Raw genomic sequence first — 26,368 nt, forward strand, 5'->3', positions numbered from 1 at the left:
AAAAAAAAAGTGGTTACTTTTGATAACTATTTGGCCTGAGTAATAACTAACTTAGATTTCTTACTTGGAAAGTGATCTGCTAGCACAGCTCTCCTCCACACAAGTTTTCTTAGGAAAGCCATAGATGGGAGGAAGTAATGTTTAATCAGCTGAGCTTTCTGTTAGTGTTGGCTTTCCATTATTTTCTTCTACAGAAACATGAGTCACTGTGATCGTAGAATAACAGCATTTGGAGTGCCACTAGTGAGCTGGGAAGATACAAGTGAAAAAAATTGCTCTAACAAGCTCAGGCTTAATCTTTCCCTACACATTTGACATTTTCTTCTCCAACCACAGTATTGCTGTCCAGCCTTTCCAACACCTTCAGGCTGCTGTTACATGAGGTTTAGATACTACTCAGCAAAAAACAGAGTGATGAAACAGAATGTATTAGCTTAAGCATTTATCCCAAGACTAAGACACTGCTATTTCATTAGAATGTGTCAGTCCCACAGCTAATTCTAGACTATCCATATGTATTGTCCAGAAATTAGGTTCTTGAAATATCCCTAAGACTTCTTAGACCTTTAAGTAAAGTAAGTACAGTCTTTCACGCTGATTAAGACTATGCTAGACTTTATGGCTTCTTACAAAACTAGGTATGTGGACCAAATAAATTGTCTACTGCAACAGGGCTTCGGTAAGTGTGTGTGTTCATGTGACTGAATGCTGCTTAACTTAGTTCTGAGTAAATAAAATGATCTAAATTGGAGAAGTCCAAGATGGATCTCTTCTGCACAATCCTGAGTATGAGACCCTCAGTCTTCAGCATAGGAAGAACGTTCATTACGAAGAGACCTTTTAAAATTGTACTGTGAAAGTGGTTCAGTAATGTCCATTCTTTTTACTATATGAAAGCAAAAGTAAAGCCTAGGGTAGAGATGAAGATTATTGGCTTATTTTTTGTGTCCTGTAAGTATAAAAACGCAAGCAAAAACCACCATGGCTGTTCCAGTTATTCACAGCTTTTGTCTAGAGAAGAATCATGTTAAAACACACTATAGCATACTCCTTGCAAGCAAGCAGGGTCATGCAATCTGAAATGACAAAAAAATATAGTGTTTTAGACCTCTGGTTATCACAGTTCTAGCTCTTCAGTTGCCCACACACAAGCACCTAAACTTATTCTACTGTCATCTGAGAGTAACCAACTTTAATCATGGAAATGATGACTACCTTTTGTACCACTTTTACTTTAGTACTTTGCATCAAAATAAATGTTTGTTTGACTGTAAAGTTTGAAGTTTTGCAGATGCTGTCTGTGAGCAACCTGTGTCAGAGCTTTGGAAGCTAAAACATTTAATCAAATAAATATGTGGTTTTCCATGGCATTGCTGTTCCCATCCTCTTTAGGAACTGTTTCTGAACAGTTCTGAACTGTCCTTATATGCAGGGCATGACCTGCTTCTGGGTCTGGCTGCCCAGCGATTGGAGTTTAGCCCACTGTGAGGCTTCTAACAAATCATTGTTCACATCAGGTGGCTTTCAGACTTTGGTTTTGTCGATGTGGGGAAAAAATAAGTATACATCATCAGGTTGAGACATTCTAGAAATAAGTGCTGGGTAGATGCAAAGCTAGCTCACAGGTGGATACAATGAATTGTGATAAACCTTACTAACATAAGCTATCAAGTGTTCTGAGACACCAGTAAAGCAAAATCACCCACATAAAGCTGATAATTTTGAACTCAACTTTCTGGCATGAAAGAGGTTTTCTAAAAGAAATTATGAAAGTAGCTGTCTCAGAGCTTGAGATAGAAGTTCTTGGGACTGATCCACTGAGCGTTCTGTTTACAAAGCAAAGCTGGGATTGCTTATGCATCCCCAATTCCTTCCAGAGGTGAATTTAACCATAATTAGTTGTTCCTTCTATCAGTAGTTTTCCTGTCCCTATGCCAACTAAAAAGACTTCTTTTTCTGAGTTCTAGTTTGTTTGAAATAATGTTCTTTAGAAAGCACAGGCAGCTCTTTCTTTCTTGTGAGTCTGGTATACTTGGCCAGCTGTTGTTTGAGAAAATTGTGCCAGGAGCCTGTCATATTGTATTTTTTAATGTATTTTTCTTTGTTTTTGGGGTTTAAAATGAATTTAAATCTTATGAAAAATGCTCACTTAACAATCTTTGCAGAATAAGATTTTCTATTTATCAACAAAACCAGTAGGAGTGGTTGCATGTTTGCTCCCAGGACCTCTCAGAGAATGCATTTTGGTGGGAATGGATGCAGTGATGATAATGGTTTTGGCCCCAAGCCCCCCATTCATTCTTTAAGTGGGCTACAGCAACTTACCAAAAAAAAAAGACTCCGAAGCCAGTTTCTTTTACCTCAGGCTATATAACATATCTCACTGCATTGTCTGCATTATGTTGTCACTTGAAGTTTTTTCTATTGTAGGTCTGACAGTAAAACAGGAAGTTTTGAGATTTGGGGGGAGGGCAATCATGGTACTTTTAGTAGAAGTCAGATCTGTTCCACTGAAAAAGTAAGTAACTTTTTTAGGCATGTCTGCACTTTAATCAGACCTATGCAAAAACTGAGACACATATTCCTGGGGGGAAAAATTGTGTTGTAATATTGAATTTTCAGTAATCTGAAATTCTAGCTAACGTGACTGTGGTTTTAGAGAACAAAGGCACTTTATTTGCTGGATTGATCCTTATCACCATCCTGTCTTTTCTGCCTACTGTGTAAAGGTTACACATAGTCGGTGTTGGTGGGTTGAAGTACTACCCCTGTGTGAAGGACTTAGTCTATGCATGAGTTTAAGGTATGAGCTGGGCGGAAGAGGAAGAAGGAATTAGTTACTGCTAGGGCAAGAGTGTATCTTAAAAAGAGAGTTTACTATTTAAAAATCAGTGAGATATCACCATCTTCCTAAATGACCTAATTTCTTTACCTTGTTTGACTATTTAAGGCCTCTGTTTTTGCTAGTTCTAATTGTACTTTGTGAAACACTTATTTAAGCTATTCAGACAGCACAGGGTAGTGTGAAGATTATTACACAGTAGTATACTTTGTCTCAGGCTCCTGAGCGAGTTCAGCATTTTGCAATCCTTTGCAATCCTTGCAATCCTTTGCCATTGCTGGCTGAAGTAACTCCTGACTGTCAGGACCTGCGAGAAAGAAGCAGAGCAACATCCTAGAAAAACTAGTGCTCAGCTACAGGCCATCTTGGTGCTGTGAAATTTAGTTTCTACTAGACAACAGAACTTCATCTCATGCCAAACTAAACTTGGCTCTGCTGTGGAGCAGGATAAAGCAGATGATTACTGTCAGGGACTTTGTGAAGAGTTTGCTCTTCTTTGTCAGTTGAGCCAGTCATCTCAGCATATTTGCTATGAATCTAGATGCAGAATTCTGGAGATGGAAAATGGCCACTTTGCTTCCCTCCAAGAACAAATCCAAGCAAAGGTCACATCAGAGTGAAATTTCTTTTACTCAGCCCATAAAATAAACAGATTGTCCTGCTCACATATAAATGCCAAGACTTTTAAAGGAACTGTTGATCTTAAGGTCCATGAGGAGTTGCGATAAGACAGAAAGAGGTAGAGGGCATGGTGTCAACAGCACATCTGAAATCCACTTTAATTTCAGTGTTCAGCATCCACACGAAGAACAGCTGTGGAATGTTAAACTAAAACATGGTTGAGAAGAAAGGAGGAGGTTCAGAAATTTGCCTCCTTTAACATTCTTCAGTGACAGTGACAAATGCTGTAAGATTCAGTCAGACTGTGAGATGGGATCTGGGACTTCCAGACTAAGATGCAAGCTTTTGGCCTCACAGACCTGCTTTCAATACCCCACTCTTCCTGTATGCGTTATATGTGACCAGGGACAAGTCACTTATCTTGTTCTCCCTTCATTCTTCACATATACAAAGAGGATAATGCCACACTCCTACTTGACCAGAATATCATGAGGATTAGTGTCTTAAAGGTGGTAAACTGCTCAACTACTATAGTAAGGGGGACCAGGTAAGTATTACAGATAGATAGGCTTTGAAGTCTTCACTGCTGTGGAGTGCTGTTGTAGACCCTGTAGTCCCTCCACCTCTGCCTAGCCAGGAGACCAGGTCCCAGGCATCACACTCAGCCAGCCATGCTTAGCTACATGTTTGTGACCTCCAGGTGTGAATATTACTACTCATAGCTGGGAATGAAGCCAAAGGAGAAGTAAGATCTTGCTCTGTTCTATTAACACACTGACAAGAAAAAGTGCTGTGCCTTGACAAACTTAAATAGTAAATAATTCCTACCCTGATGTTTAGTAAATAAAAGCCAGCTTGGGAGAAACCATGGAAATTCAGAAGGGAACAGGAGGTCTTGGGTTTTTTGGGATTTTGGGTTTTTTTTCTGATCCCTGAGTAATGATGGGGCAACTTGAAATCCAAACATTGTGAAGAGTTAACAGTCTTCACAGCTGAGAACAGTGAGCAGTGGCCAAAAACAGCCATTAATTTCTGCATGCACTGCTTATTTGTTGCACTAATATTGCTCACCCTTCTTTTTTTTTTTTTTTTTTTTTTTTCTTTTCCTTCTGTAAGAGGGGAGTGCTTTATTCTTAACACGGCTCTAGTTTTGTGGTAATTTTCAACTTTGGTGTTCTTTGTCCTCTACCAGGTGGCAGTCATCATGCTTTTTATTCCATGGTGTTTACTGATTTGGTCAAAACTAATTAAAGAGATAATTTGTTCTCAATTACATTTCCTTGAATTTCCTGGGGCTGGTAATTCTGCTTTCCAGCTGTGTCTTGCCCAAACTCCTTCTCAAATTAACTTTGTTCTCACTATGAAATAAAACAGAATAGCATGTTCTTTTTTTCATTTGTTGCTTTTGGATTGAATAGAGACTCTGTGCTATAGCAGATATTGATCTGATAATTTTATTAGGTACTCCTGCCTTGGTTCATGAACTTTCATGTTTTTAGCGTAGCATTCCAATAAGAAATACTGTGTTAGACTAGCAGAAGAAAGAAACTATTTTTTTAGAGACGTTTATAGATGTTTCTGCTTTGAGTGTCCTTTGTGCCTAAAGAGTTCTTTTCAACACTTTTGTAATCTATTTTAAACTCTACTAAATGCAAGAAGGGAGTGAGCAGTATTGTGGTGCAAAAGGGTTTTCTTTTTCCAGTTTAACACTGATTACATTCATTTCTAGTAGAACGGATTTTTGGTGATCCAAAATGTCTTCAGTACATTTGGTCTTCTGGAAGAAGACCATGGGGAGAACACTTGGAATTCCGACTTCAGAAGGGGAAAATGTCTAGAAAACATTAGTTAGGGCTGATTAATATTTTATTGCCAGTATGCAATCGAAAATGTGAATAAAAGGCTTTGGGTACTGCATATACCTAAATTACTGGCATGCTGCCCACAGACCATGTAAATGACAGAAACAGAAGACAGAAATATAAGCAGCATAGAGATGACATAGAGAAGTGATTTTTTTTTTTTTTGCTTGTTTGTGTCCATTAACTTCCAAGGACACATTTCAAAATTTTCAAATCTCACATTTTTCAATTTATCTTAATGAAAAGAGTTTATGGAGACTATAAAGATGGCAGCTCAAATAAGGTAGTTGCTTAAGGGGTTAAAAGTAACTGTAGGGTAAATGCACTGAAACAATGGTATTATAACTGAGATTAATTTGATCCGATTATTTTTACAGAACTTACCAAACTCACCAGAATTAGGTAAATATTCTTTGGAAACAAGAAAATAAAAAAAGGATTTCCACAAGGAATATGATAAATGGGGAGAAATTGATGGAATAAACAATACCAAGCTATTCAAGCTGGTTTTGTCATGAAAACAAGTTCTTCTGTACATATGCTTTCCATCACTATAATATCTGAATACTTCATGAATGTTAATGAATGAGAAGTGTTGCTTTTCCCATTTCAGACACAGGGAGTAGAGGCACAATGAGCTGTGGAGTTTGTGCTAAAATTCATTGTAGAGAAAAAAAAAGCTTCTGCTGGCTGGGATAAGGTGTTAAATTTTTTATTTAAGATGTCAGAGGAAATTTCCGACAGAGGTGCAATTGAATCTACTTATTGCAAATCTCATGCATTCACTAGCAGACAACCTTTCTCTCACTTTTCAGCTGCCTCCTTCCATTTTTCTGATAAGTCTGTATTGACAGTAATGTGTTCACTGGAGTGCAGAAGGAGACCTAACAGGACTGGAACTCCCCTGCTCATTAAAACAACCCATGGCAAAACAGTGGGATGAGTGCCCCTTTCTGTCGATATCAGGACCATTTCTGACCAAAGACCAAGGAACAGAAGGTGCTGCAATAGCTGTTACCAAGTGCTCCCCTTGGCAACAGAGATGCTCAACTGCAAAGTGCTTTGCATTATTGATATGGTACAGCACAACCTTAACAAATCAGGTATCTTGTCTTTGCTGATATATGTTTATATCTGCAGGTTTAGTTGTGGCTTTTTTTTTTTTAAGCTGAAGCACTAAAATAGGATTACTCTTAAAGAAATCTTAATTTTCTGCATTACATTCTTAGTGAAGTCCTTTGCCTCAGAGTCTTTTGTGTTTAATTGAAAATTCCTTTTTGGTCCTGATGTCTGTTCCATGTTCCCACATTATAGTGAAAGGGCAGAAAGGGTCAGTATTGAGCAGCAGCAGTAAAAGAAGAAATAGGGAAAAAAAAAAAAAAATCCTGAGTACTTGGCTAGAATATTGCCTTTAAAATTCAACATTTTGAATCTCACCTGCAGAACAGCAGTAGTCACCTCTATATGCAGTGCTTCACAAAAGCTTTCTAAACATTTTTGTAAAATTAAAATATATTTCACCAGGTCGATCTTGCATTTGGATGACTAAATGTTGGATTGTGGTGAGGCTGTGCTGCTTTATTTTCATCAAAATAGATTCACAGCTTGCAAATGTAATCATAATGCTACTATTCAAGTGATATATTAGAAAGAAGAAGAATGCAATAGGTGTCAGAGGTGAACAATTTTTAATCTCCAGAATTATTTAGAAGAGAAAGTGGAAGTAGTTGAGAATTGTTAGGATAAAATCTAGAGTGTCTGCAGGCACTGGTTTGCAGCTGAAACAAGCTATTCAAAAGAATTTGTTCATCCAAAAATACTTTATGAGCCTTCAATTTTCCTTCTAAAGATGAAGAGGACACACAAAGAGCTGTCTAAGGCAGTAAGCAGGAATGCCAGGGCTTCCTGTGTGCCATTAGCCACCTGTGATAGCACTGGAAGGGGTCACCTCCAGGTTCACAGGAGCAGAGCTGTAGACAATTAGATGGCATCGAGCTCCACCTACTGCAGTATTGCTGAAGTTAATTTTACCTAGAGCTGCTGGATGTGATCTCAAGAAAAATGACCATAATAATTTTCATGGAAAACTTTTGGGTCATTTCCTCATGTAATATCACCTTCGGATGATGTTTCATATATTACTTTATGTTTTTTTGTTTTTTAAAACTATTGTTTCTTACATATGGAGTTGTATGAAATTTTGTTACTTCACTATAATGAAAGCAGCACAGTAATGATCACTGAAACAGGCCTTTTGATGGCTTAAAAGCAAATTAGATGAACTATGATGAAAGTCTTCATAAGTTGGAAACACTAAAAAACCCCAACACCCAAACTCCAAAGATTAAGATTGTCATGATAATATATTGTTGAGTTTAACAAATTAGACATAGCAGTATTGTTTTCTCTCTTTTTTTTATATCTGCACTGCAAATTAAAAAGATAGAGTTCTACTGTTCTATAATTATGTACTGTTACTGATTTAATCTTAGACTGCACCTTTCCAATACATGACATTGTAATGAAAGATAATGTGGAAAAGGAAGCTTTTCCCTTCTGTTTTCTGTGATAAGGCTGATTGAATCACATTATCCGTGCCTGGGTGGAGGAGGTGGCATATGTGATACCTCCCTCCCTGAACAACTGTGCAAAGGTTAGGTAAGTTCGGAGCTCTTTTTCCTCAGGAACTGGCAGAGCTGGCCGGCCAGTGGTAGGATGCAGGGAAATGTTGCACCTGAGAACTTTTCTTCTGTGCTCCATGGCATTAGACACTTGCAATGAATATAGCTAAATGGCTCCAGACCCTATGCTAGTTGGCAGTGTACTGGTGCTTTCAAACCATTGAAACCTTAGGGCTACATTCCACCACTCCTCCTTCCCTTCAGTAGTAAGTTATTCTGAGAGACTTTCAACTGGTTTTAATCATGTCATTCAAGGTATCACTAGCTATAAAAGCAATAGTATGTGGCCATTGTCAACATTTTGCTGCTTCTGAAAAAAAAAAAAAAGTGTCAGGAGCAAAGCAGACTAGAAATTCTGCTGTTCTGCTGAGTGCAAGATCCTTCTTTTCCAAGTCACGATCAGATTTCTTCTAGCTGTCTCTTTAAATACAGATAATGTGTACAATTAAAAAAAAAAAAAAAAGTCCCACCAGCATCAGTCTGCTGTGTGCTATTTCTGTAGCAGAGATGATGAGATAACTGACACAAGTTTATGGGGTTTGGTTTTGTTGCTTATTGCACCATGGGATGATGCTGTGGTGGTTAGCATTACAGATTACAAATAGACATGCAATGCGGAGAAGATAGCCATATGGATGGAAATAGTAACAGAAAAGGAGAAAGAAGATTAAAAGATGTCCAAATACTTCATTTCTTGGATTTTTTTATTTCTCAAAAAAAAATGTGTACCCTGATATAAGTTAAATATAGCACAAAATATGAAAACTTTCCCGATTTTAAACCCAGACTGTTCCTGAACCAGCTTCTCTGAAGGTGTTTCACCTACAAAGTCTTCTATTCCATCCATCTGGCATCTTTCTACCTTTAAGAGTACTCTGAAATTTAGAAGAGTAAATCAGAGGAAATAAATAGTTATTTGTCCTCTAGCATTATTTATGTTCTGGATAGATCACTTGTGTTCATGAATATACAGGAATGTAGTTACAAATATTTCAGACTTTTCATGCTGGGAATTATTTTGGTTTTTTTAAAAGGGTTTTGTTTGGCGACTCATTTCTAAAATCCAGTCTACTTTTGAAAGCCTGTTTTCACAGATAAAGACATTTAGTGTTCACAATCTGTTTCTTAATACAAATGGTTGAAATAAATAACTTTGATCTCTGGAAAATTATACCAAATATTGATGATTAAATTTATGTAATGACACATACTTAATTTTTATTTTCCCTATGTAACAGTCTTCTAAGATAAAAGTTCAGTGTAACAGACTCTCCATACTGAATGCATACTCATGCCCAGTAATCTCCTCTGATTAGCATTTCCTATAGGTGAAGTATAGGTGCCCGCTCAGGCTGTAAAATGATTCCTCTCTTGTTCAGTGTGTGATTGTGGTTTTCTCAATCACTAAGGCGGGCTCTCAGGTACGTTGGTAGCCCTCTGTAAGACTTGTGCTCCTAAGCAGTGTCAGTTTGCCATCTGTCTCTGCTGCTGACCAGTCTTGGTCAAGTGCACCCCAACTGCATGAAATAGGGGAGTCTTCAGACTAATCTGACATTTCTTTAGTTCATCCTTATACTGTGGCTGCAGAAAATTTTCTTTCCATTCCAGCTACTTTGCTCTGAGTACCATTTCTGGGTTTGGGTTTGCTTCTCCCCGCCAAGTTCTCTACTTGTTTGTGGGCTGCCTCAGTCATTATATTAGAACGTTGGTGTTTGCAGTTCTCCAGTAAGTGAAGATACTGTTCCTTACACTTTGAACCTTTGTTCTGCTGAAATGTTACATCGGAACATAAATCTGGAAAGCATTTTCTTCCTTCTCAAGTCAAGATTCCAACAAGCAAATGCTCTGCTCTTAAGTTTTTTTTCTAAATGCTTCAATATTTCCAGACTTTGCTCTGTTGTGCAAAAGCTATACAGCATAGCAAGTATTTCATCCACAGCTCTGAATCTGCTGTGCAGCCTTTTTTGTACATTGGCTTTACCCTGACTATATGGATGCAAAGCTGGAGGCCCTAGCAAGTCGCTTTGCTTGGCTTGGAATCAATAAATGAGCTCTTTGATCTAAAACTATTGCAGAAAGGAGTTACTGTTTTCATATCCTTTTAGCCTGAGCACCATACACTGCTGAGTGATCTGAAGTCTTTTATTAATCTACCTATACAATTTCTTTTAATAGAGGGGAATATGTCTTCCTTCCACTTGAATAAACTGATGGTTGAAGGAGTTATAAAAGTGTACTTGTGTTTGACTTCGGGGCTTTTTATGAGTCTGTGCCTTCCTTGTGGGTGAAAGCACAGACCCAAGAGTAGTGGTCTATCACAGTGTGTATCAACAGGGAAGAGCAATTACAGGTAAGTAATTTTCTATTCCTGGTTTTGGAAATTGGATTTTCTTTCTATGTTAGACAGAGTAGTCTATATAACAGTCTTCTAAGATAAAAGTTACATTTTCTAAGCATTTAAGCATAGTAATTTAGAGAGCATGTATGCATTTTGCACAGTAGCTTGTCAGCAGGTACTTCATATGAGAATCTTTGTGCAACAAGGTTACTTAGTGATGTTTTAAGTTTTTCTGCAATAGACTAGCCATTGGTTTTGCTTTAGTTTGCGTCTATGTAGGAAAAATTTATTTGCACCACTTAGTTTTGAAAATTATGACCTGCTACAGTACAGGTAACTAGCAGTGTTTCAAATATGGTTACATGGTTTTGTTCATTTTTTAGGAACCAGTAAAAAAAGATGTGCAGGAAAAAACACACAAAGAAGTGTCTGAGGTTACTACTAACAAGCACTCTTTCAATCCAGAGGTGAGACTACTGGTGAAGCTTTGATTCAAGATGGAGTTAAAGAAAGCAACAGACAAACATCGTGTTTTAATTATTCATATAGATATCTGTTTGCTGAATTCAAGGTTTAAAGCCCTACTGTACATAAGGAACCAGCCTTTTGCTGACTGATGAACATTTCATAGGTTTTATCTAGTAAAACTCCTCCTGAAGGTATCAGAAAAAATTGCTGATGAGTGAGATGTAGGGTTCTATTGTAATTTGGTAAAAATAGTGTTCTGAAAATTCAGCTTAGCTGTGTTAGCTATTCCATGTGTCGATTCTAGAAGACTGACCTTTAAACTATATTACAATTTAGCATGGAAAGGGCTAATACATTCACAATGACTTTTTATTTCAAAAATTCATATTTTTATTAAAGTACGTAGGTCAATATTGCACATCCTTAGATCTCAAAAACTTGAAGCTGAAAGGGCTGTTCCTTTGGGTGTTATGTAGAGCTGCACAAATTAACAGTTGTTGAAGGTCTAGCCTGGTTTTTGAGCCTCTGCCTGGTGTGACCTTAACCTACAATTTTAAATGTTGAAAGGCCTGGAGATAATTTTACTTAAATGCCACTTTTTGGTCAGCACAGAACAGTTACTGTGGTGAGTCTCTTCTAATTCATCCAAGACCACCCAAGTGTATGTTCTATTTGATGTGTACTTAGGCCTGTCATACAACAATGCAGAGTTACAGTGTAGTCTGTGGCCGTCTATCCCAAAGCAATTCAGACCTTTTAAATATAAATATAAATAAAATGTTGGAATTAAAACACATTTTAATATCTCTGTATGCATTTAACAATTTGCCTGAATTTTATTTGACAATCCAGTAAAAACATTTAATTTTTTGTCATATGTTGTCTTTGTTAGCTTATTTAAAATCTGATCCATCTCCTGTCTCTTTAGAACAAAACTGGATGCCAAGCAGCTGGTTTGATTATAAATTTGTTATAAGAGAAGAATAAAATGTAAACAAAAGAAAAAGGATGATACATTTGCAATTATATAAAAACTGAACTAACACTAATGATTTCTTTAAATTCTTTTTTAAAAGTTTTTCTTTAAGCAAGCAAGCACAAGTGTTAGCCCGACTTCAGCATCCAGTAATATGTCACCTATCACAACACAATATTTAATTTCCTTTTTTATCTAACTTGAATCAGTCTGTGAAGTATTTCAGATTTGTTGGAAGCTAACAAAGTTGAAAAGTAAGATGTGCTGTGGAAGTCCTGCTAAAAGGTGCAGCTGTGCCAGCTGTTTTACTGGCAGAAGCAGTCTGGCTGGAATACCAGAAACACTCCAACACATTTATCAGTTTTTCTCTTTTCAGTTCTCATTTACAATTACTATTTTTATCTATAAATCTCATTAATAAGAAGTCTTTTCTTTTGTTTGCACTTTTTAGAATGTTCTCTTAAAAACATGCTAAGAAAGGGTGAAGCATGCAGCTCAATCATACCATAGAAGCTATTGTCCATACAGAGCACCAATTGTTTCAGCAGTCAAAAACGGTACACTCAGATGTGCGTAAACATTTGAAATAAGAGTTGCAGCCTCTCTTGAGTAGGCAAGCATTTTCTCTGCAGATCCAACTGAGTTCTGCAATATCCTATTGCATACTTTCCCAGGTGCATAATAAAGGATCTTCTTTATTTCCTTTACTGGGAGTTTATTTTTCTGGACAGCTTAGAACACTTATAAATGCATGGAACGGCCTCAAGGAATACCTTAGGCTGCACCTCAGTCTCTGCACAGCAGCACTATGCCTCCCAATGGATAGCAGTTTAGCCATGCACTTTTTGCAGATTGAGCACTGCCTCAGCTGCATATTTTATTACCTAACACATGCAAAAACACTGCATATGCACAGCATGCAATCATAATTCTATGAAATTGATGCTGCTGTTCTCTGGAAACCCCAAGGGTACTTCTAAGCCAGGGCTAGTTCAACAACAAATATAAGCTTTCATCTCCCATGTATTTGAGTTCTGTAGCTGCTCAGAAGCAAAAATGTTGCAGGCATTTCGAACAATGTACTAAGTACGTGATATTAATTCCCTTACGTAAAATTGCTGACCTGGTTTGTACGCTCTTAAAAAATAAGAGAGAAAGAAAATAATAAAACCATTATGTTCTGTGCTCCAAAACCAGCTATGTCTGTGGAGCTTTTCTTATTGTTTTGTTTTTTACAAATATCAACCTCCTTGTTTTGAGTCTGATTGAAAATTTTTCTGGGTTGATAGGTCTAAAAGATTTCTCTCCCATGCATACTTTTTGTAGTTTGTTAATGCATAAGCACTCATAGCAGTCGTTCCTTAAGTCTAGGCCATTGAACAATCTCTTCTTCCTATCTTGTAGTTTGATGAAGCTCATGGGTGCTTAACTGCCTGTAAGATCTCTGTCAAACTTGAAATCAGCCAGTGAGTTAAAAGCTGTTGGAACACATGTACACATGGGTGTGCACAGCAGTATCATGTAAGACTTGTTTACATGCTTGCGAAGTGACACAATGCTGTCTCAGATGATGACAATCTCAGAAAATATGTGGTGATTAAAACTGAACCCTGAGACTGCACATACCTTCTCTGTGCTAAGCCCTTCTTAATTAATACCAGAATATTTATTTTCAGTTTGATCACTTTCAGCCTGATCCACCGGAACCAGTGAAGAGGCTCTCCCCATTTAGAGAAACAGGAAAGGAGCTGAGGACTCTTAGTAAAGCTCTAGCTCGCTCAAGGTAAGGGAATCCAGAGCACACAGAAGTGGACCAGTCAAGGCTAAAGCAATCTTTGGTTCTGCAGTGGCAGAAGTTGGATTATAGGTGAAATAATCAACTGTACTAACAGCTTAGAAAAGATCATTTACAGTTCTTCTTTTATAGGCTTTATGTATACTCAAAATGTTGCCAGTGCTGTATGAGCAGTGATTGTTTGATAGCTCTGTCTATATCAGTACTGTGTTGTTTTAGTGTTCTTTATAAAGGTGCTTTTTACTTGTTCACAGTCTTTTGCATGACACAATGTTGTGCCAAGATTAAGTAGTCATCATAAAGTAGTCAAAAATGAGCAATGTTAGGACACAATGTCCATTATGTGATGGAAAATCACAGTGACAATATCTACCCCTATTATAGAAATACCTGCATGGACTCATTTGGAATATACCAACTTGAGTCTTAGGAAGATGCTGACATGGAAGGAATAGATTTTTGTGCCCCTTTTCTGATGGATAGTGAGCTGCTATAATAGGACATGGATTTGGGATCCTATATACCTTTTAGCCAGCTGAGTTTGGACAGCAACCGTTATTTGGTTTATGGGACTGACTACAGAAAGTAGCTGGGTGTGCATGCTTTTCCTAGAAAAGTATCTTCTGTTGCCACTAGACACAATAAACTTCTGTCCCAGCAGGGCATTTCTTATGGTCTTATTTAAAAAAAAGGAAAAAAACAAACAAACAAAACAAAAACCAGGGAGGCCTATTGGGAATAGGCTTTAGCAAAGAGTACTCTCCCATTTAAGCACTTATACTCTTAAATGTAGTTAGGCTGGGTTGTCACCCATGTTTCACCATTGTCACTGCAGGTGGTGCTTAAGTTGATAAGATTGATGCTTCAATATGCTTTGCTGTTGCAATCACACATGCTGATTGCACTCCAAACTTGCCTACAGAGACCATTCACTCTTATTTGCTCAGTGTTAGCTTAAACAGTTGCTAAACTGCATAATAAGCCTTGCAGTAGGTGACTCTAGGGTTTTCTAAATTTTCCTGGAACCTCCTAGCTTTCTTGATGTGTGTGTTATGCTAAAAAATAAGACTGATTTGCAACTGAAACAGCAAGCAGTATTACAAAAAGATGATTTACATCTGGCAAGGTTTAGTTACAGCCTGCTGCAAATAAAACTGACAAATTGCCACTGCCAGCCCCAGCAGGGTACAGATTACACAAGTGTTTACAAGGTTCCTAGACCTTAAGTCTTTGAAGAGCATTCACTAGATAGAAATAGTTGAATTAAAGCAAGCAGCAATAAGACAGACATCTACATAAAAACTTAATAATTAGAATCATAGAATCATTTAGGTTGGCAAAGACCCTGAAGATCAAGTCCAACCGTAAACCTAACACTGCCGAGTCCACCACTAAACTATGTCCCTAAGTGCCACAGCTACATGTCTTTTAAATACCTCCAGGGACGGTGACTCAACCACTTCCCTGGGCAGCCTGTTCCAGTGCTTGACAACCGTTTCAGTGAAGAAATTTTTGCTAATATCCAATTTAAACCTCTCCTGGCGCAACTTGAGGCTGTTACCTCTCACCCTATCACTTGTGTGGCAGTCAGGAGAACACATGATATTGTATCAGCATAATCTGTTGAAGACACATCAGGCTCTTGCATTGTTTGACTAAGATTAACTGCATAAAAGTCAAGGAAGTTAGAGAAAAGTAGCTTCTTTGCATGTACTGCTGTGGAGGAGTCAGAACTTTACATAATGTAGTGTTTTTAAATATTCCCAAATTTTTACATCAGAGCAATTTCTAAATTTTATACTAGTTACTTGTGATAATTAAATTTCATATTCTTCCCTTTTATTCTTCTCTGCCCCCAATTATTTTTATTACTCACTTACTCTGTTAACTCACTTCTAGTGAATTTTCACTTGATAAACTTAGCCAAAAATAGAATCATAAAATCGTTTTGGTTGGAAAAGACCTTTAAGATGATCAAGTCCAAGCATTAACCTAACACTACCAAGTCTACCACTAAACCAATTAAGGGTAGAGTAATAATTAATTTCATGTTTCCTGGCTTATAGTAATAATCTGTAAACAAAATAATAAATGCTATGTACTGTGAAGGCTAGATAAGCCATTTTAGTAAAGCATGACTTGTTTTTGCCGTAAATGCACTGTTAGTTATGTTTGACTGCCTGCGTTCATTGCTAAGTTTCAGTGGGATTGTTTCCTTGAGGTCAAGTTCTTTTGATGATAACCTGCCAAAGATCAGTTTACTACTTGATATATGAATTGCAGGTGCTTGGAGCTTGCTTTTGGTTGCTTTACATTCTTCATTTTTCAAATGAGTAGGACAAAAAATACTTGCAAGTGTTTTGTAGGATGAAAATTACCATCACCATTGGTACTAAAAGGCTTGATTTTTTAAAAATATTAACAAATTTATTTGTAGACATTTGGATGAAGCAAACTGGACCACTCATTTCATTACAATTTACAGTTTGAACAAATGAAGTGTCATTTTGTTAGTAGGTTAATGTGAGGGGGTCTTGATTTGATACTTGTTGGAAAATGCGCTTTTTGAAATGCCATTAGGAGCTCCATGGCACTTTTGTGTATGTTGGCCAACCTAGAGATGTTTAGGATTAGCTGAGCTTTTCTACAGCATTGAAATTCTCTCCAGTTCAGTAGATTAAGAGTGAGTTTCTAATCCTATAATTGTAGAAACCTATGAAATCAAATTTGATTTTATAAAAATCTAGATAATCTTCAAGATTATAGTGAGTAACATGACATAAGACTGCTTTTGCAGAAGGTGGTGTTTTGGGCCCTTTATGTGAGGGACTAAATCTGAAGGATTCAGTGGCATGAAAAGCCAGGCTTTTCAAAGTTAGCTTTTTCATGGGCTAAAAAGCGCCATGTAGGATAACAGTGGTACAAACTGAAGCTGGACGTGATTTGTCCACACAGAAGAAGGGAAGAAAGTAGATTGCCTCTCTACACAGTTGGTTTCTTCTGCTCCCTGTTTCTGAGTATAACAGTATTGTGCTGAGTGCTATATGAGGAGGTCAGAAATGCTGTGGATGGTGGGTGCGTGTCAGGGGGGTGTCAAGATATTGATCCTAACCCTTGGCTGAGCAGCTAACTTTTTATGTACCTTCGTGCAAATCACTTGACCCCTCTGCAGCTCTGTCAAGTAACTTTTGTAGATTGGGATTGGAAACTAGGCAATGTATCTGAACTAAACTCACTACATAAATGTATAGCTTTTAAATTGGCATGGATGGCAGAGTGTGAACAAAGATTGATTGCTTTTGTTACTAAAAGCAAAAATTTTTTTACATATAGGGCATATTTTTTCTTACCATTTTCATTTAAATTATTTTTAAAATTTTTAATCTTATTACCACTATCTTATGCTTTTAGGGATGTTAGTTTGATAAATCTTACAATGCCTAGCACTCAACTATATGCAAGCATTGTCTTACTCATCTCTGCAGCACTGCTAGGTCTTAGGTGGATAAATATTATTACTCTTATAGGTAAATTATGAAAGTCAGATTGGGGATGTAAGATTAATTATCCCTGGAATGGCTACAATTGGAATGCAGGTGTCTCGGGTAAGTGCCTTATTCTTCTAGACTTCAGTGATGCCTCTGTTTCTCTGATTTTTTAATTTTTATTTTCAAAATTGTCTACTAAATTAGAAGCTCCAGGGAAAGACTTAAGAGATCCAGCCCATCACTGCGAGTGAGTGCAGTTGTTTCCTATAACAAATGAAGTGTTTAGTCTAGCCTACTTTTAACTGAAGACATTTTTGTTTCCTGCACCATGTTATGATAAATGGAGATTTGCCTTCCACTGAATTTTTAATGCTAATGCAATTTGCAAAATTATTTTAAATGTAGATTTTTAATGATGGGAATAGATTTGATCCTAATGTGTTTTAATGTAATATCTTTTCTCTGAGTGATTAAAACCCCAGATTTTAGTCTTTCTTCCCTTCTTACCTCCAGAAGCCAATACAGCTAAAGGGACAAACGATTATATTCCTTTCTGTATGTATTATCAGCATAATTGTCTGTTACATCCTGATCAGTTGTACCTGTACCACACCCGCAGAGGATAGTGATGTTGTGCAATTGTTCTTAAATATATAACTTGGCTTGCAGAATCCTTTTTACTGCTGATGCAGAAGATGAAAAGAACACAACTTAACTTTAATATCCCAAGCAGAGTTTGAAGTGCTGATAAGTAAGAAAATACCTACCAGTTAAAGCATCTCCAACTCTGCCATTTTTTTTCTAGTCCCATAAATTTAATTCACAGTTGCATTCAAAACTAGCTCCCTGTTATTTCAAATGCCCAGGTGGAAATATTCCTGGCTGCAAGTTTTCTGTGACAATTGAAACAGATGGAAGATGAAGAAAGGGAAGACTTAATCTTGTGCTACTGCGCAAATAAATGTACATTTACTTTTTACGTTTACTAAACAGTAAATGATATATTCACGCACACTTGTTTTTTGAAGATCAGAAGTTTAGCATGATCAGAGCCTAGTCAAAGCTGCTTAGCACACTCGGGAGAAAAGTGCCTTTTTGCTCTTGTGTAAGCAATGGTCACTTTAATACTAGTTTCTGGAAAGCATTGTTGTCTGCATAAATGCTAAAATGAAGTTTGCCTGTCAGATCGTGTAATCCATACATTCTTTACATTGTAATCCCAGTAGTGTTCCTGTAACACACCTAATATAATTTATTCTGTTTACTGTGGCAATTAAATCATGAATCCCACATATTTTGTATTATTTAAAAAGTGAAGTATGATATGAGCTAGAATGGCCATGGAGAAATTTGCTTCAGAAAAGTCAGGGAAACAGATTTTTTGAAATATGAACTCACTTTCTCTAATGCTTTCTGAAATGTTGTCGTGGTTTAGCCCCAGCCAGCAACTAAGCACCACGCAGCCGCTCGCTCACTCCCCCTACCCCGCTGGGATGGGGGAGAGAATCGGAGGAGTAAGAGTGAGAAACACTCCTGGGTTGAGATAAGAACAGTTTAATAATTGAAATAAAGTAAAATAGTAATACTAATAGTAACAGTATAATAATGATAATAATAATAATGATACACGAAGCAAGTGATGCACAATGCAATTGCTCACCACCCGCCGACCGATACCCAGACAGTTCCCGAGCAGCGATCGCTGCTCCCCGGCCAACCCCCCCCCAGTTTATATACTGAGCATGACGTCATATGGTATGGAATAGCCCTTTGGTCAGTTTGGATCAACTATTCTGGCTGTGCCCCCTCCCAGTTTCTTGTGCGCCTGGCAGAGCATGGGAAGCTGAAAAAGTCCTTGACTAGCATAAGCAGTACTCAGCAACAACTAAAAACATCAGCATGTTATCAACATTCTTCTCCTACTAAATCCAAAACACAGCACTGTGCCTGCTACTAGGAAGAAAATTAACTCTATCCCAGCCGAAACCAGGACAAATGTACAGTAGCCAAATGACCCAGTATGCAGAAAAATATCCAACAGACTTAATATCTGGAGATCAAAGCTTATACGTTAACTGGGTTTTTTTAATTTCTGTTGTGTTGTGTAAGCCTGGAAATTCTTCAAGTGTCTCTGTATGACCTTTTAACAATGAAAATATGCTAGCCATTCATCTTGAGTGTTTGCACAATGTTACTTTGACTAATTCTGCATGTAGAAAAAAGAACAGTAAGAAAAGCAAAGAAATCAAACCCACAGACTTTTTAACCAAATATTGAGATGTGAAGTTGCGGGAAAAGATACTTTCAAGTGAGAATGACTGCACTGCTGGTTTGGACCAAAGGACGTGTCAGCAATACTTCTTAGTAACATTTTCAGACTATAGAAAAGGAGTTACTTTAGGAAAAAGAAGCAGAGTGGAAAATGCAAGAAAGAAAGAAGAAAACAGGAGTTTTCTTCTCTGGGGCAGCAACTTTTAATTTCAATTAAAATGCTAATCCATACTGCATGGAGTCAGTGAATACAAATGGCCTCTGTGGATTTGGTTTTTGCTGCTTTTCCTCCTCCTGATGGAAGAGGAACACCCAGCAGTTGTCTTAATTGGACATTAATTGATACATATTCACAGGAAGTAGTGCCTGTGATCTTGCAGCTTGTTTGTGTGAAAGAGTATAATGGAACAAACTGTGAGGAAGTTTTTTAATGATCATAGTGACATAGTACAGCAGTATGAATTTTAAAATTATCTCAAAAATGTTTGAAGAGTCATTACTGGAACAGACTTAGCTGCATTCATAAAGCTTTAATATTCTACCTTACACATTAAAAGCATAATTAAACTGAAGATAAACCTTATAATTATGACCTCATATCTCCTCTCAGTAATACTCTCTTATACTTACTTGAGTCCTCATGATGATATAAAAGAGGATGACGACAGAATGCAGAGGTTGCTCAAACTACTCATCTTTCAGAACTATCAGTCACTAATCCCAAGCAGAAAGTTGTACCACCTCTTCCCTACTGATGAGTTGTACCCAGTCACTTCAGGGAGACACCTGTCAGCTCTCAGATATCATTTTTACCTAAACGCAGCATTATGTAGCATGAAGGAAGGAATTTGCTTATCTTTGTGCAGCATAAAATGAAAAACCATTTGTGAAATCTGTAGATAATGATCATTCCTCTTCCTTTGTAGATCAATACATCTTACTTCCAGTGGAGATTGCCCAAGTAGACACAAAGTAGCTCTGACTTACTTGACTAAGTACTTCCCAGTGTCAGATTCAGTGGGTGGAATACAGTGTGGCAGAAAAGACAACACCTGGTCCTTGAGCATTCAAATATCTTTAGCTTTGAGCTAAGAATTATGTTTTCATTTCTATTGCTATTCTTACTAAAACTAAGCAAACTCAAGCAGCACAGCCCCTTTGAAATGACATCCAGCTCTGAGGGAGATCCTTTCTTGTTGCTTTGTTCCAATGACATTTGTAAATGGGATGCAGAAATAATGTTAAGTAATCCACACTTGCATGAGGATGTATTGTATGAGAACCAAGAAAGTGGAAGTCTTTATAACTAGTAAATTGTAGAAAGATGTAGGAACAGTTACACAGCAAAAGAGATTACCAAAGCATGGGAAGCTTGTAGTTGTTAATCCATAATAAAAGCAGGTTGTCATATATCATTTCTGTAGACTAATTCAGCCCACCAAGACCATGCAAGTGTACTGGAAATACTCTTGTTGTTAAACATTGCCACGAAAAAATAGTACTTAAAAACAAGTATATTGCTTCAAATTAGACTAGCTGAAAATACTTTCTTTGTGTAAAAGGGAGGTAGGAAAGGTGATGGAAACTGTGTAGTGACAGTCATCTAAGCATAGGTGCCTATTTAAAAATGACAAGTTGTGGTCATCCTCAGCCGATGATGTCTAGGAACCCACAGCTTTGAGCTGCAAGCTCAAAGGGGGAGTGTCCATGCCATTTCATGAGCCAGTCAAGCCTTTACTTGCAAAAGGATGCCCCAAAGGATGCATCCAAACGGATGCTAAACCTCTGTATTGCATTTCCCATAGTTTGAAGAAAATTGTTCCTGTGCATCTGTTTGTGCTGTGCTAGTTAAAGAAAACTAAATGTCAAACTACTGGCAGTTTAACAGTATTCAACTGGCTGCTTGTTATGCTTTAAATTGGAAACTGGATGGCTCTTTAAAATGGTTCCAGTTTCCTGAAGGCAGATCTCTAAAAGTCACTCTGCAGAAAGCTGAGTATCTACTAATGCATTGTTTATGCCTGCAACAACAGCTAGACTGACTGTTACCTGAAGAGCAGTTTCTACTACTTCTTTTCCTGCTAGTGGCTGTTTAGCTGACTTTAATACAAAACTGTTCAAATTTTGTGATTGAAATGGCAGCTACTAGTGGAAGATTTTTAAATGGCAAGAAATGTTTTATTTTTGGAGTTTTGGTTATGACCTTGTCTGTCCTTACCTGTGAATCTGTACCGATCCTATTCTAATATATACAGACAAAAAAGATGTTAGTGTTTAGAGATTATGATAAGTTGGTATTCCGTAATGCATACGGTTTACTGGAAGATACAGTGGAGTCTGTAAAAGCAGGGATGAGAGGCAATGTAGAGTTAAGAAGCAAAGAAGAGACTGAGGCAGTACTAACTGAGAAGGTGAAACTTTTATCTGTCAATATTAGTTTCCAATGTATTTAATGCTTCATAATGTCAGTTGCTTGGAAACCAGTGTTTTGTGCCCTTTTGCTGCTTGGCAGAAATCACTCTAATTGGCATGTTTCTAACATTGTCACTGCTGGCAGTTTGCATCTTTTTTTTTTTTTTTTTTTCTTCCAGAAGCAAAAATTTTCTTTTACGTGAATGATGGCTCACATTAATTAGCCAGCAGTCATGGGTAAAGACAACCATTTAAGTGTATAGATGTATGAATCATTATCTCTATCATCAATCACTGGAAAGACTGCTTTTCCCATCAACATTTCTGCCTTTCCAGGCTGTTCGTTTGGGTCTCAACCTCCTTTCCCTTTGTGCAAAAATATGTTTGTTTATGTTTGAAATTTCATAAGTGGAAATAGTTCATTGCTTATTAGATTTTACTGTCTATCTAAACACAACAGTCTAATCCCACGTATTGTGACACAAAAAATGACACATTGTCACTGAATGTTTGAACAAAGCTGACGCTTAAAATGGGTTTTCCATTACTTAGTAGTAAAATGTCATTGCTCCGTAAATACCTTTATGTGGTAAGGCAAGACACTAGATCATGAGGAGTGGTTTCTACTTTCACATGAAAATCTTGAACCAGCAGTATTTCCTGGTAGAGGATCAGGGACCTCAGTGAAGTTCCACTTAACAAGCAGTGAGGTTTTTATTGGTAATATGAACATAAAGTTATTATTGTACATTCTTACAGCAAGAAAATGAAAAGCCCAGAAATCTTCAGATGATTTTTTCTTTTGAAGTTTTAGTAATAGTTTCCCCACAGCTTTTTTGAGAAGAATTTAAAGCAAAGCCTTGAAATCTCACAGGTTTATTTTTCTGCCCTTTACCAGTACAAAGCTGTCTTCTCTGTGCTGCTCTGGAAGTACTTTCCCCACTCATCTTTGTTTATGTACTTCTCCAGAGACACCAACCTAAATGTGCCTACCACAAAGAAAACTTCTATATGAAGATCAACAGGAATGGGGAGTTGCAGCATGGCACAAGTGGAGGGGTGGGGGTGTGTGCATGTTCCTGTGTTCTGGGACTACTTAAAGAGAAATTGCTGCCCCCCATTCTTTCTAGGTCGAGAAGAACACATTTCCAACTAAAAATAAGTCAGTTTTTTGGTATGTTGGTTTTTTGTACCTCCAGGTAGTCAAATATGTTTGTGCTTCTCAGTGTTAGAGAACCTCTCCTCATTTGCAAAGTAGAGGTTCTGCCTCATTTCACAATGGAAGCAGCATCTTCTGTATTTTAATGTCTTTGTAGTTAATTGAAAACCACTCTGAGATATCTTTAAATATGCAGTAATACGTTTACCTGGTGACATCTTTTATAATAGTGCGGGGTGTTGTTTTGACTATTGAAGATCCTTATTTCCTGCTGCACAGCCTTCTGTGAACATACCACAAATTTACTCATGTCTTATTTTAACTTTACTTGTTTCTTGGCTTATTTCATGGTCAGATTTTTATGTGATAATATGCATCTTTCCCATTATGCAGATCCTGGTTTTGTTTTTTAAACAGAGGCATTTGAGTGCAGAATATTGTACTCATCTACAGGAGAATCTACATCTGAAATAATGTGGGTATTTCAGATTGTTTGTATGTCTTCAACGACTCGACATATGTTGGTATGGTACTACTTTAGTTCCTTGCCTAGAATGGTTAGTACCTTCCTAGAATGGTTAATGGTTCAGTATGGTAAATGGTCATATATGTCTAAGTTTCTGTGGGTTAGTACTTACATTTAATAGATTTTAATGTCATTATCATGTGGTCTTCACTGAATTTAAGAAAACTAGGTGTATGAATATTTACCCATTTGGTTCTTACTGTGTAATTACTCAACCATTAGATAAGAGTAGTAACCAGTGTGTTCATGATTCTCCATTGCCTTGTGTGTATATGTTTGCATCTCTGGCTTGGCTGTAAACACTACCGAACCAGAATTCATAATTTACATTAGTATCTACGTATTAATTGTGAATAGAATAGTTGCAAGCTTTTTCTGTCCACATGCTAAGCTTTCAGGATATGGCCCAAATGTGGAGCTCAATAGTAGGACTTGCTAGCTCAGGCTTACCACCATGTAAACTTTGCTACATGGCTTTTGGTAATTTCAGAAGGTGGGTAGTATGTGCACCCTGCAATAACTGCAGTACATTCAGTGGTGTATTTTAAGCGAACAATGCACTAATTCTCATTTACAATGAGACTGCCTTACATCTCTCAGGAGAGGTGTGAAGCAATCTTAATGTAAATAAATTTGGGACATACTGGCATAGATATACATTACAACACTGAATGTAAAGCACTAAAGAACTGAGTGAAATGGTCAGCAGCTCCAGTGTTTACTGATAAGAGAATGGAACAGATTCTCCACTGGTATAAATCAGTATCACTATTCACAATTTACAAGAAATGCAGAGTTTGCTTTCCTGTTGTTCTGTGTGTGCTTTGTAAATAAGAAAAGCACTGCATGCATATGGATTTTCTTTCATCTTGGCATTTCCTGCTGTTTCACAATTATTAGCTATTTAGGTGTTACAGCACCTTGTCAGAAAGTTAAGGGGCATGTAAGAATTACTGCAGCTATTAGAATGCAGCAACAGCTCAAATGGAGTCTGAAGTGTGTTAATGCACATACACACAACATAGTATTTTGGGGGACTGGAATGATAAAAAAAAAAAAGTGTCCTATTCCAACTGAAACAGCAGCGAGGACAGTAACATTTAATCAATTGAAATCTGATAAGAATGCAGGTGTTAACGCTTGTGCTCCTGCAGAGATTACCATAGGGTCCTTAATAATTTCAGGTTGTCAGAACTTCCGTTTTATTATATGTTCAAAAAGACAGACCCTCCAGTACCACAGTGCCCCCTAAAACTAGGTAAGGGCATAGATTTCAAGTTTAATCCAAATGAAGCAACCTTCCTGCTCTGACCGCTTCCTTCAGTGGATATTTGTTTGAATTCTTCAGGATCCAAATACTCATTAGCCTCATTTGAGATTTGTGATGGGGTCACAGCTCATGATGACATAGCTGCAAATAATGCTAAGTGTTCATTTGGAAGAATTGTACTTGTTTTTTAATACATAGGTTTAGTCTGTAATGTTCAGAATACAGTTTAGCTGTATTTACTGTAGTTTCAAAGTTATTGCCGCCTGTGCTTTCCGTTTTGTACAGAAATGGATTATTGTTGTATTACTTTTTCTGCTATAGAAAATATTTACTCAGAATGTTTTTAAGTGGCAGTGTGCATAAAATCGCACTTGCTTTTCAGCTGGGAAGCCTTAGCTCAATATTCAGTTTGTCACTAGTGCAACAAGTTAGGCAGTGCCCAGCTGATAGTCACCTTGCAACACCCTCGGCAGGGTCTGGCCTTGTGCCCAAAGAGGAGCTTTCACTGGTCTAGTAGGGAGTGTTGCAGATGCAGATTGAAATGCTTTTATGAAAATATAGCAAATGGCATTTAGAAAGCCTGTGCTCTCAGTGGCTTTCAGAGCAATGCTATGTTGGTTTCGTTTATATTTACAGTTGGCTATAAGCCTCTGGAAAAGGCTAAATTCTTTCCGTATAGCATCTGGAGCAGGAGATGTTCTGTCATTAGCTTTATTGATATAAAGGCTGTATCTGTTAAGATAAGAAAATTGAATAAGCCACTTTATGAAACAGTGGCTAACAGTTTCCATGATCAGAGAAATATGTATGTAGTTAAATTGTTTGATAGATACATAGTTAATTTACTTAAAGCTCACAATATTTGTTCACCATGATCATAATATAATCTTTGACCTTAGAGAGAATCAAGGTGGTATAAATAGACTGCAACTTCTTTGCACCTCAGGGAATGGGACAGAGGGAGATTAGCAGGAAGAGTTAATGAGACTGAAGCACCCCGGTAACACCACCCACTGCATTGAACACAGTCGCTTAGTAGAGGGATAGGCACACGGCATGCAGCCTTCTGCCTATCTTTCTAGCAATTCTGTTCAGGCTGGAGTTATACCAGCTTACCTGAGCAAGAATTTGGCATCGCATGTTCAGGAGTGCACATCATTCTTTAGTAAACCATCTCCCACCGCATTTGTTTGCGTACACAGTAGATCTAAGGCCGTTAACTGTAAAATTTGATCTTCTGGGACAAATACATCCTTAGTATGATTCCTCTGAATTTAGTGAAGATGACCCAATGTACTTAAACAAGGTATATTTAAACAGAGTGTAAAAAAAAAAACCTGGTAAATATCTAGCTTGTCTTTACCCTGATGGAAAGGTTTCTGGCATTATTATTATTATAGCTTATTAATGTTTTTCCAGCACCTAAATTTTAATTCAGACAAATTCATGGTTTTACTTTGTGAGTCATTTCTAACTCAAAGAAAGTCACCAAGAATCCCAAAACTTAGCAGTAAAAGTTCAATTCCCCAGTACTTTAGTGGCCTTGTATTACAATTAACAGGTGACCTTGAGTCCCTAAAGGATTTAAAGAGTAATTTAATAAGTACATAGTTACACCAAGCACTAAAAATAGGCTTGCAACCAATTTTCTGTACGTGT

General features: G+C 37.4%; 1 protein-coding gene across 1 annotated transcript in view; it reads left to right on the forward strand.

Annotated features, from left to right (window-relative positions):
• Window positions 1-26,368, forward strand: part of CCDC60 (coiled-coil domain containing 60) — a 68,032-nt gene that overhangs the window by 15,833 nt on the left and 25,831 nt on the right. Inside the window, exons 2-3 of the mRNA XM_075718946.1 lie at window positions 10,728-10,811; window positions 13,480-13,571. Of these exons, the coding sequence (XP_075575061.1) occupies window positions 10,728-10,811; window positions 13,480-13,571 (176 nt within the window). The remainder of the gene's footprint in view (window positions 1-10,727; window positions 10,812-13,479; window positions 13,572-26,368) is intronic.

Source organism: Pelecanus crispus, chromosome 11, assembly GCF_030463565.1.
Source record: "Pelecanus crispus isolate bPelCri1 chromosome 11, bPelCri1.pri, whole genome shotgun sequence".
Taxonomy (NCBI): Eukaryota; Metazoa; Chordata; class Aves; order Pelecaniformes; family Pelecanidae; genus Pelecanus; species Pelecanus crispus.